The sequence below is a fragment of the Ipomoea nil genome, unplaced genomic scaffold (assembly GCF_001879475.1).
Source record: "Ipomoea nil cultivar Tokyo-kokei standard unplaced genomic scaffold, Asagao_1.1 scaffold0268, whole genome shotgun sequence".
NCBI classification, from domain to species: domain Eukaryota; kingdom Viridiplantae; phylum Streptophyta; class Magnoliopsida; order Solanales; family Convolvulaceae; genus Ipomoea; species Ipomoea nil.
Genome location: NW_017616696.1, coordinates 1,036,097 through 1,047,991, shown reverse-complemented (window position 1 = coordinate 1,047,991; position 11,895 = coordinate 1,036,097). Strand labels below are relative to the sequence as shown.

At 31.8% G+C, this 11,895-nt stretch overlaps 1 protein-coding gene across 1 annotated transcript; it reads left to right on the top strand.

Moving 5' to 3' along the window:
* The first annotated feature begins 7,652 nt into the window (after positions 1-7,652).
* LOC109147670 (zinc finger CCCH domain-containing protein 30-like) lies at positions 7,653-11,786 on the top strand. The gene is made up of 2 exons (XM_019295298.1): positions 7,653-8,078; positions 9,046-11,786. The coding sequence occupies exon 2, from the start codon at positions 9,057-9,059 to the stop codon at positions 11,253-11,255; it is 2,199 nt and encodes a 732-aa protein (XP_019150843.1). The 5' UTR covers positions 7,653-8,078; positions 9,046-9,056; the 3' UTR covers positions 11,256-11,786.
* The last annotated feature ends 109 nt before the right edge of the window (positions 11,787-11,895 follow it).

The window sequence follows — 11,895 nt, the reverse complement described above, 5'->3', positions numbered from 1 at the left end:
TCATGGACAATAAGATCAGTCTAATAAAGAAATCAAATGACGAATACAAGATAGTACAAAAGAACATAAAAATCAGTCTAATAATTGTGGCCCGAGCAAGTGAATGAACAAATAAATTGGTTGATTTATGCCCACATATAGCAAAAGAACACTGAGTCAAAGTACCTAACAAGGGTTTGGCAATGAAATATAATGCATCTTGCATATGAGAGATCAAGATGATTTGTTGAGAAGATTATAAACATTGAGCGTTGTGGACAATTATATGTTGAACACTGAGTCAACCGGCAAATAATGTTGTGCATCCGTATAGCACTCATTAAGCGTTGTGGACAATTATATATATATATATATATATATATATATATATATATATATATACAAAGTATATATATGGTATATACAATAGATATACACACAGTATACACAATGTTGAGATTAACGAGAACAAGAAAAATAATAATGGCGGAAAGTAAAGAAGACAAGATTTACGTGGTTCGGCAATGTGCCTACATCCACGGGAGTGAAAGTATTCTCTTATTATTTGTGATGGTGATAGTGGTGCCACGACCCTTTAGGGATACAACCAATATATTTATAGGCATCCAATCCCGGCATCCAATCCCTATACAATAGGTCTACCCGTTTCACTCCTACTCCTAGTATGAGACAAACACTTATTCCTAATCCATATATGAGACAAACTCAACACACAATATATATACACACAATATACATAGTATATATATAATATATACACAGTATACACAATATATATACATAGAGTATACACAGTATATTGTATATATATATAATATATATACACACAGTATAAAATAGTATATATTTACACAGTATACACATTATATTTATACACAGTATACGTTATATATATATATATATACAATATACAGAATATATATAGTGTATCTATATCACACACACACACAGTTTATACTATACATACAAAGCATGAGGATTGGAAAATGACTTCCCCAAAACATACTTATTTTCCATTGACTACAACATTATTCTCCGTTGACCTCATTTTCCTCCTCCTTGTCAAACACTGAAAACTTGAAAAACATTTTGCAGAAGTCATTTTTCGGGTTTCCAAACGCACCCTTAAAGTATTTTCCCTTCATTTTCGAAATTCGAATGGGTCTATTTGAAAATCAATTTATCATTCACCACTTATCCGTTTTGAGCGTACAATATATATATCAATCTCTTCGTCTCACCACGGAGAACCCAAATCCACTTTGACCCTACCCAAATTGAAAGTGGATCCCACTAATATTTGCACCACAAATTAAAATAGTCACTTAAAATATCATTTTATGTTATTTTTTCAACAACTTCCTCCTCACGAACCTCTTCACATCGTGACTTGGTGTGTGATAGCAGAGTTCTACTATCACGAGCTCCTTCACGGAGTGACACAACTTGTGAAAACTTCATCATCCGGTTTTCCACCTATTTTTGTCCATTTTGCTTCAAATTGTCGTTGATATATATGATCATTTTTGCCATCAAAATAAGACATTGGTCCCAATTAGCTCCTCCTACACAATTTATATGACATAATTATATTGGTCACTTTAAACACAATTAAAGCAATTTTAATCTAAAATTGACCAATTAATACACCACAAAAATAGTAAATTTTATCACTCATCACTGTCCACCGAACTTATCATGCTAAAATTTTTTTATCCTAACCCTAAAAAAAGTTCTTTATTATGAGATTAATCCATTAGTTCCGTGTTAAGATTGACATTCATATACAACGTATTTGGATAGATGAGGCAATTGTACTTGCTTTGCAAAAACTACAGTAGACAAAGTGCAGCGAATGATTTTCCATTTTGTATGGGATGTTAAAGTTTTTAAAGAACATACAACGCATCATGTTCAGAAGTGCGCATGATTGATCTCATCCCCATCCCGTTGGTTCCCTTTAAGGGGAGCTAGATAAGGAAGCTGAGTTGAATGTCACTATCCACCAAAGAGAGATTGTGAGTTTGCATGGGGACCTTAGCTTCAACATTTATAACCTTCCATCCCCATATCCATCCAGGGCCGGCCCTGGGGCAAGGGCAGGCTGGGCCCTTGCCCAGGGCCCATGCTTGGGCGAGGGTCTTATCCTATCTTTATATATGTATTGAGTATAAGTAATTTCTCAATTGTTATGTGTTGGACCCGTGTCCAGCATGCTTGCTGGACACGGGTAACAGTGCCGTTAGGCACTGTTATCTCATTTTTTTTTTTTTTTTAAATTTTAGACCGCTTCATTGTAAGAGTATATGTTCATAATTTTATTACTATATGTTAATAACTATACATTCATAACTCCATAACTATACGTTCATAACTCTATAACTGTACATTCATAACTCCATAACTGTACATTCATAACTCCATAATTGTACATTCATAATTTTCGAAGCTCTATGTTCACAATTTTAGAGCTCTATGTTCATAATTTTATCACTATATGTTCATAATTGTAAGTTCATAATGTTAGAGCTCTTTGTTCATAATTCGATCAATAACTGTACATTCATAATTCCATACTGTAGATTCATAATCTCATAACTGTAGATTCATAACTCCATAACTGTAGATTCATAACTCTATAACTGTCTATTCATAACTCCATAACTGTACATTCATAATCTTCGAAGCTCTATATTCACAATTTTAAAGCTCCATGGTCATAATTTTATCACTATATATGTTCATAATTGTAAGTTCATAATGTTAGAGCTCTGTGTTCATAATTTCATAATTGCATAACTGTATATTCATAACGGCATAACTGTACATTCATAACGACATAACTGTACATTCATAATCAAAAAATAAAAAATAACGCCGTTAACGGAAAACGCGCGCGAATTTTTTTTTTTTAACTAAATAACGCGTTTTTTTTATTTTAAAAACGACGTCGTTTTGGGCCCGTGTCCACAATTCAATGTGGACACGGGTCCAGGGCATAATTTGCCGTAATTTCTATATATATGTTTTATAGTAAGGTGAATTAGCTTGTTGGTAAGACACTTGAATTTCAACTTCATTTAATCAAAGGCCCATGATCATATCTTTTCCTTCACATTTTAGAATTTCTCAACTTTACTTCTTTGCTTATATTTTAAAATTTATTTTTATTGATTTTTTGTGTTTAATATGGAGTAGTATTTTTAATGTAGTTTTTAAATATATAAATTTTCATTTATTTATATTAAACATATTATGAAATTTTTTTATATTAAATATATAAAATTTTATATTAAATTTTTAATGCAATTTCTAAATTTATAAACTTCTATATACTTATACTAATTATGAAAAATTGAATTAAAAAAAACTCCAATCAACTCATGTTAACTAAACAAGATACGTAGGACAAAGGGAGTTATATGATATATTTTGAGATTGAATTATAAAAAAAAATTAAAAGATAATTTTCTCCGTACCTTTTTATGAATATCTAATCAATGTAATATATAAGCTTCTATCATGTGTCATTATATGTATTCAAATTATTCTTAAAAAAGTTTAAAATTTATCTATTTAAAAGAAAAATTATTTATAAAAATCATATAAATAATATAGAAGATGTGTGATTTATAATATGCTTTATGTTCAAACTATTTTATCTAGATAATTATATTTCATATCTTTTTGCATTTTTTATTACGTTTTGAAATATTTTAATTTCTTGCTCCTAGTCAAAAAAAGATTTTTAGCTTTCCATATGTTTGTAATTATTGTTTTATAAATTTTTAATAATAATTAATTTATTATTTATTATGATAAATATTATTATTTATAAGTTTACTCGATTTTAAATTATTTATTTATTTTTATAAACATAATATTATTTATTTATGAAGGCACTTATATGATTGTTTATTATTTTGCATTAAGGAAAGCACCTAGAAATTTTTTTCATGATTATTGTTGTGTATGTAAAATTGTTAAAAACTTGTTAATCTTATTTAAAGTTATTGACATTAATAATTTTTTTCCTTATCTAATTAAATTTTAGACATGAAATATATATTAATTGAGGCCCATTTTTTTTTATCCTGCCACACACCTATAAAATGATAGGACCGACCCTGTATCCATCCCCTTTTGGTTTGCCCTTTAATTTGCATTTCAACTACAAAAAGTTATTTTATTTGTCTTCTAATCTTTTGTAGTTTAGATGAAGTAGGTTACCAATTCACACATATTTTTTTTTGAAAAAAAAAATATTAGTGTAAAATGTGATGTGTTTATTAATTGGAGGAATTTTTCAATTATATTTTTTTTTTCAAAAAATTTAAGGAAAGAAAAACGTAAAACGTATTTATTTTGTGTGTGTGTGGGTTTTTTTTTTTTTTTTTTTTTTTCAATTAGAAAATGAAGACTGAAAAAGTAGAGAAATTGAAAATTATAGAAAAGACAATCGTAAAATTGAAGTAAGTGCATTTTAAAATTATAACGAGTAATACTTTTAATTTCCACCTAAATGTTGTTTCATTTACTCTATTTATTCAATTTTGCATGTTATATGTTTACTAATAAAAGCGGTATTAACTAGATGTATTGGAAAAAAATTGTATTAACTAGATGTATTAATTGGATGACATTTAGTTTAATTTTAAAATTACTTGGCTTGAGTTACACCTTTTTGAATCCCCACCTAAGGGCTATGCCCTCTTTTGTTTACAAATCTTGTTGGCGTAACTTTGTCACGATATGTGTAATTTATTGTCTTTTTATTTTCTTCTATTGTATTAAAAAATTAAGTCATATTAACTATGTATACTATATTTTCTTGTCTTATTTTAACATTTTTATATATTTTATAAATTAAAAATTTTGTTTTAAATATATTATTAACAAAAAATGTCATCACCCCATTTCTATTTACGGTACGGTAACATTCTTAATACATAACATAATACCGATAGTATATGTTCTATATCGCCATGTGCGGCCAAGGTGACAGCACAGGACCCCAATCTTTGGGGGCCCAATTTTTTAAAAGAATATTTTATATATAATTCATTGTTTTTATATTTGATAATTATTATTATTTTTGAATTCATAGTCAATAGATTGGTCTTAATTGTAATTGAAAATAATAAAATTTTAGAAGGAATTGACATCGAAATTTTGGTGAATATTTTGTATATTTAAATATGCACGAAAAATGTCACTTTTAACTTAAATTTTGAATTATATTTTTCTCTTTGTTGATTTTTTATGCATTATATTTGGAAAAAAAAAATTATTACATTTTTATTGTCATAGAATACAATAACTTAAGTCCAAATAGATTTGGACTCAATTACCTCAGTTATAGAGATTTTCTACATCTTCTAGACTTCTATCTTAATTACGTCTTTTTAGATTATATATGTTTCTTACCTTTATAAAAAAGAATCTATATGTATCATTATAGTGAAATATAAATGCTTAAAAACAAATCTATCTCCCACTATGTCATTGTCTCTTTATTATTATTTTTGTCATTCTCATTTTACTCTATTATATTTAGATTCCAAGTTTACTCTAATATAATTAAATTGCATCTCGGAACAAGAACGACAAATGGTCCAAACATAACTATTAGACAGGGCCCCTGTTTTTAATGGAACGGCCCTGTGACCACTCTTTTAAAATGACAACAGAGGTGTCATCACACTACATAGTAGTTGGCATATATGTTTTATTTGTTAAAACTAAATTAGTTAATCTCCATGAAATTCAAATGGTGAATGACTTAGACACATAAAATGAATTTAAAAGAATAAATTGTTCTACATTGAACAAATTAAATTTACTGAAAATTACAATTTTAGTCCTTCAATTGTTTATCAACTGTCAAGTAGTCTCTAATTTTTAATTTCAACTAATTTGATCCTCAAATTGTTTAAAATTTCGTCAATTAAATCATTCCGATGGACCAAAATGGTGATTTTCTACTTTTTAAAATTTTACCAATTTGATCCTCGAAGGGTTTAATTGATAAAATTTTAAACAATTCGAGGATCAAATTAATTGAAATTGAAAAACTATGACTAGATCGATAGTTGATAAAACAATTGAGAAATAAAAATAGTGATTTCCCCTTAAATTTATTTGACCTAGAAATAAGATGCCTATGTTCATAATATATATTACCCTGTATTTTAACACTAGCTAAATGAAGATCTTTTCGCAATTAAATAAATGTCTAATGTTACAAATAAATTGTATAATTGCATTATCAAAATAAATAAAAAAATTACTATAGCTTCAAATACAATTGGTAATTGAAATGTTAATTTATTTTAAAATTACATATATATTTATCGTATTTTATTTTGACAAAATATTCGTATAAATGGTATAATATATTAAGTAATTGAAATATTTATCAATCATATTCAACATTCAACAATTTACACTATCAATAAATAAATAAATAAATAAATAAATAAATATATATATATATATATATATATATATATATATATATATATAATTATATGTAATTGGATAATGAATTACTTCATTTTGTTGAAACTCAAAGAAATAAAAGAAAAAAGTATTAAATTTGTTTTTAATCATCACAATATTTGAGTTAAATGTTTTATATATACCAACATTATAAAAAATTATGTATTTTGCCAAAGATCTTGTGGTCAAGCGGCATGAAGTGAATCTTTCAAGTGATAGGTCATGGGTTTGAGCTGTAGTGGAGTGGAGGAGGTAACTTGTTGAGCTTTAGAGTAACCGTGGCGGTTACTCTAAAATGGTTCTATCTATTTTTTTTTTTCCTCTTGGCCATTGCAATTTTTTTTTTTGTTTTTGTTTTGTTTATTAAACCATTGGTAAATTTGATTTTGTTGTTAAATTTTGGTGTGTTTCCTTTTTTTTTTTTTTTTTTTTTTTAACAACAACCAAATATATATATATATATATATATATATATATATATATATATATATATATATATATATATATATATAAATTTGTTAAAACATTGTTAACTTTAATTTTGTTGTTAACTATTTTATAATTATAAATTTATTTTAATTTTGATATGTTTAATTTAAATATAATAAAAATAATAATTGTAATTATAAATTTTATAATGATAATAAAAATAATAATTAAAATACAGTGGAGTAAATTGGTGGGTCTATAAAAAAATTTAAAAAAAATTAAAATTAATGGGAAGAAGAATTTTTGAAATTATGTGAGATAGTGGAGGATAATGTAAATGTTGGGGTACATAAAAAACTTGAAGAAAAAATCAAACTATTGAGGTCGTTTTGAGAGAGTCTAAAATGAAAATTTGGGAAAATATAAGGAGTTGTATAAAAAAGCAATCCGATTCTCTTTCTGTTTAGGATTTGACACCGCGATTTAAACACTCCTCGGGTGAGTGGTGACCGGTCTCCACGTGGCGGACTTCAACTTTCCTATTCCAATCTACTTCATTCAATCCCCTCAGTTCCGCATTCGTTCACCTGCCTAATCGGTTTCCTTTGAGCTTTCACCTGCTCACCCGGTAACCCCAACCGGCCCCTGTTCGCGGCACGCATCCACTTCAAATATCTCCTCGCATTTGACTCCAATTTCAACTTCATTTCGCGTGAATTTCCACACGCATCTCAATTTGCATTTACATTTACATTTGCATTTCATCTCCGAGCTCTCTACTCCCTCTCTCTGTCGCTCTCTTTCACTACAAACCCCCATCCTCTTTCTCTCACTATATCTTCCCTCTCTCTCTCTCTCTCTCTCTCCGCCTATACTTACATAATCGACATTGTGATATACGTATATTGCATGCTCGAATTTATTTTTTATTGCTATTTCCCTCTCTCCCCTGTCGTTGTCGAAGTTGGAGTAACAGAGGAGTTGATCCATATGGGAAGCGAATACTCGGGTTTCTCTCTCTAGATATGCGTACGTATCTGCCAATCGTCGATGAATGAGAGCGCTGCCTAAACGCTGTCGCATTACGTTCCGTTCCTTCTCTCTTTGCCGCTGTTGATCTTTGAAAAGCTTCCGTTTTTAATCCTTCGGTAAGTTCAGTTCTGGATAATCTGATTGCATCCTTCGTTGATCTGCTTTCCATAAGCTTTGTGCTTAGCTCCGGAGTTGACTTTGCTTTACTTGATGATTTTGCATATATTTTTATATACATGTATATGTAATATACTTGTGTAAACTTAGACGCTGTGATTTTATTTGCTTGTGTTTATTGGAATATTTATTTTTTGTGAAGACTGGGATATATGTAGGTTTATATGAAAATGTGAATTTTGGGTTGTTAATTTGATTTCCTAGTTTGATGCCTCGTATTTAGCAAGTTTTTTATTTTCCCTTTTTTTATGTTCTGTATAGTGGGTTTTGTTTTTGATTGTGTATGTATATACGTGTTCAGGCAGTTGTGTGTATTCTAAAGATAAAGATGCGATTTTTGTAAATATGTTCTGCGAATCTTCGTGATAATGACTACGCTTTAGAATATATGTTTCAAGTATAAGATACGATTCTTGTTGATGTCTTATCTTTTCAATGAATTATTCTTTTATAAAAATTTATTCTTCAGCAGATATTTTGGTGTAAATTCGTTTGTTGAGTGTTTTAAAGAATTTAAATGGAGGTGTTCAGATCAGAATAAGGGGGGATTGATTGGTGGGTATGGTATTGATGTGTTTGAAGACTTTTGTGTATTGTTGACTTTTTGATGAGGTGATATCCAGTTCTAGGCTATATATGTATTCTTATCTAAATGACTAAATCTGCTTTCTATGATTTCTGCCCTTTTGAGTATGCATTGTTTAGGTAGAGCCATGTTATATTTGGCAGACTTTCAATATCTAGAGGAATGCAAATAGTCTATTTGTTTGTACAAATTGTTTGTGAATTTCATTATGGTTCTGTTTAAGAAATTTGTAAATGGAAAGCAACATGTTTGATGTTTCTAGTCTAGATATATGATTTTAGGAATTCTGAGTCTCTGACACCTGTTTCATTGGTTTGCAGTTGACTGAAGCATGTGCAGTGGTCCAGACCAGTCCAATTCTAGCTCATCTACCAGCCAATCTAATTCTGATACAAAATTGAGTATGGACTCAAGCCAACTTACTGTTGTGACTGATGATTGTTTTTCAAGTTTTCTTGAACTTGCTGCTAACAACGATGTAGAGGCTTTTAAAAGATCAATTGAGCATGAGCCTTCTGCAGTTGATGAAGTTGGACTTTGGTTGGTTCGCAAGAAAGGCTCTAAACAGATTGTCAATGAGGAAAGGACTCCCTTGATGGTTGCTGCAACATATGGTAGTGTTGATGTCTTGAAATTGATCATTTCTCAGCCAGGAGTTGATGTCAATCAAACTTGTGGCCCAGACAGGTGCACTGCTCTTCACTGTGCTGCCTCTGGTGGCTCCGTTAATGCCACTGAAGTTGTTAAGTTGCTGCTATCAGCTGGGGCTGATCCCAATATTGAGGATGTTAATGGACAGAGACCCGCTGATGTAATTGTTGTTCCGCTGAAGCTTCCAGGTTCTAGAGCATCCCTTGAAGAACTGCTATTGAGCAATATATCTGATGGACCTGTTGGTGAATGCCATTTGCAGGTGTCCATGACTCCTTCAAGTACTTCCTCACCGATACTCTCTTCCTCACCAGAAAATGGGTCCCCATGTTCACCTTCAGACTTGTTATCTTCTCCTAGGGCATCAGAATTCAGTGATGTTCGTGCAAATTCTGCTCCAGAAAAGAAGGAATATCCTATTGATCCATCCCTTCCAAACATTAAGAACAGCATATATTCAACGGATGAGTTCCGAATGTTCTCATTCAAGGTGAGGCCTTGTTCTAGAGCCTACTCTCATGATTGGACTGAATGCCCTTTTGTGCACCCTGGAGAAAATGCACGCAGAAGAGATCCTAGGAAATACCACTACAGCTGTGTGCCTTGTCCAGATTTTCATAAGGGTGCCTGCAGGCGGGGTGATATGTGTGAATATGCTCATGGAGTGTTTGAGTGCTGGCTTCATCCAGCTCAGTATCGAACACGCTTATGTAAGGATGGCATAAGCTGTGATAGGCGAGTTTGCTTTTTTGCCCACACTTCTGAAGAGCTTCGTCCATTGTATGTTTCTACTGGCTCTGCAGTTCCATCACCTAGATCTGCTGCTGCAACAGCAAGTGTCATGGACATGGCTGGTGCATTGAGCCTTCTGCCTGGTTCACCGTCATCACATTCTGTTATGTCTCCTGCATTCAATCAACCCATGTCTCCAACTGCCAATGGAATGCCTAATTCATCTATGGCCTGGCCTCAACCAAATGTTCCGACTCTTCATCTCCCTGGAAGCAACTTCCAGTCAAGTCGCCTGAGGTCATCACTCAATGCACGAGATATTCCTCTTGAGGATTTGAACATGTTGCAGGATTTTGATAGCCGGCAACTACTTCTAAATGACTTGGCTTATTTTTCACAGTCACGTCCTAATTCTACTACTTTGAGTCGTTCTGGTTGTTGTTCTAAAACACTAACCCCTTCAAATCTTGAAGAGCTATTTTCTGCTGAGATCACTTCTTCCCCTCGATATTCTGATCAAGCAGCGGCTTCTGGTGTTTTCTCCCCTTCACATAAATCAGCTGTTTTCAATCAGTTTCAGCAGCAGCAGAGCATGTTCTCCCCAACCAATGGTAATGTGTTCTCTCCCAAAAATGTTGAGCATCCTCGTTTACAGGCTTCATTTGCCGTGTCATCACCTGGTATAATGTCACCAAGAACTGTGGAGCCAATATCCCCTATGAGTTCCCAACTTTCTGCATTTGCTCAGCGTGAGAAGCAGCATCAACAGATACGTAGCTTCAGTTCCCGGGATCTTGGTTCTAGAAATGCCTCATTGATTGGATCGCCGGTGAGTAATTCTTGGTCAAATTGGGGGTCTCCCAATACAAGGATTGATTGGTCTGTAAATGGAGATGAACTTGGTCGCTTGAGAAAGTCATCTTCCTTTGAAAAGCTGAATAGCAATGGAGATGAGCCTGACCTGTCTTGGGTGCAATCTCTCGTAAAGGAATCACCACCTGAGATGAAAGACAAGTTGACAGCCCGAACTTCAGGGGCTGTGCCATCCGGTGAGGGTTTGAAATCCAATTCTCAAACTGATTCCATTGATCATTCTGTTTTAGGAGCTTGGCTTGAGCAGATGCAACTTGATCAGCTTGTAGCCTAGTGACAAGATGATTCATTTTTCTCTTTAGATACAATTTTTTTTAGGGTTTTATACAGTATTATTTTGCGCATTTTTTTGGCTGGTGGAAAGGAATGCAAGCTGGAAGTAACTTGATGGGTATAAGGCTGGAAGGGCAAAACTCTCTGAAAGTATTATTGAATTTCAGCATCTATTTGTTTACAACAGATTTCTCAAATTGTTGACTGGGCTGTATCAAAGAAACCCAGTCAAGTTATGGTAAGGTGTAACTCTGCAATTTACAATTCTAGGATTAATATTTTCCCTTGTCTTTAATTTTAGTAAAGCTCCCCATTATTAGGCTCTAAAAGCTTTTGTATCTTGATGCCTCATTTTCCTTGGCAATATTGCTCTGATAATGTAATTCAAGGGATGAAGATTGAATAAAGGCACTTAGTTCTTGTTTTGGGGCTTTTTAGTGTGGGGAAAGGGAGCATTAATTTTAGCTTGATGTAAAACTGAACTAAGTTATTGTTATTATATTATTATTATTATTTCATTCCATTTATTTTTTCTTATTGTCTGTGAAGTTACTTTTCTGTGCTTGCTTGTTTTGGTCTCTTGAATTCTTCTTTGAGATTTACTATGGCGCTGTTTGGTAAATGGCTGTTAGCTGATTGTG

Excerpts from the sequence above, each read along its gene's own strand:
- LOC109147670 (XM_019295298.1), top strand. The coding sequence starts at position 9,057 with ATGTGCAGTGGTCCAGACCAGTCCAATTCTAGCTCATCTACCAGCCAA.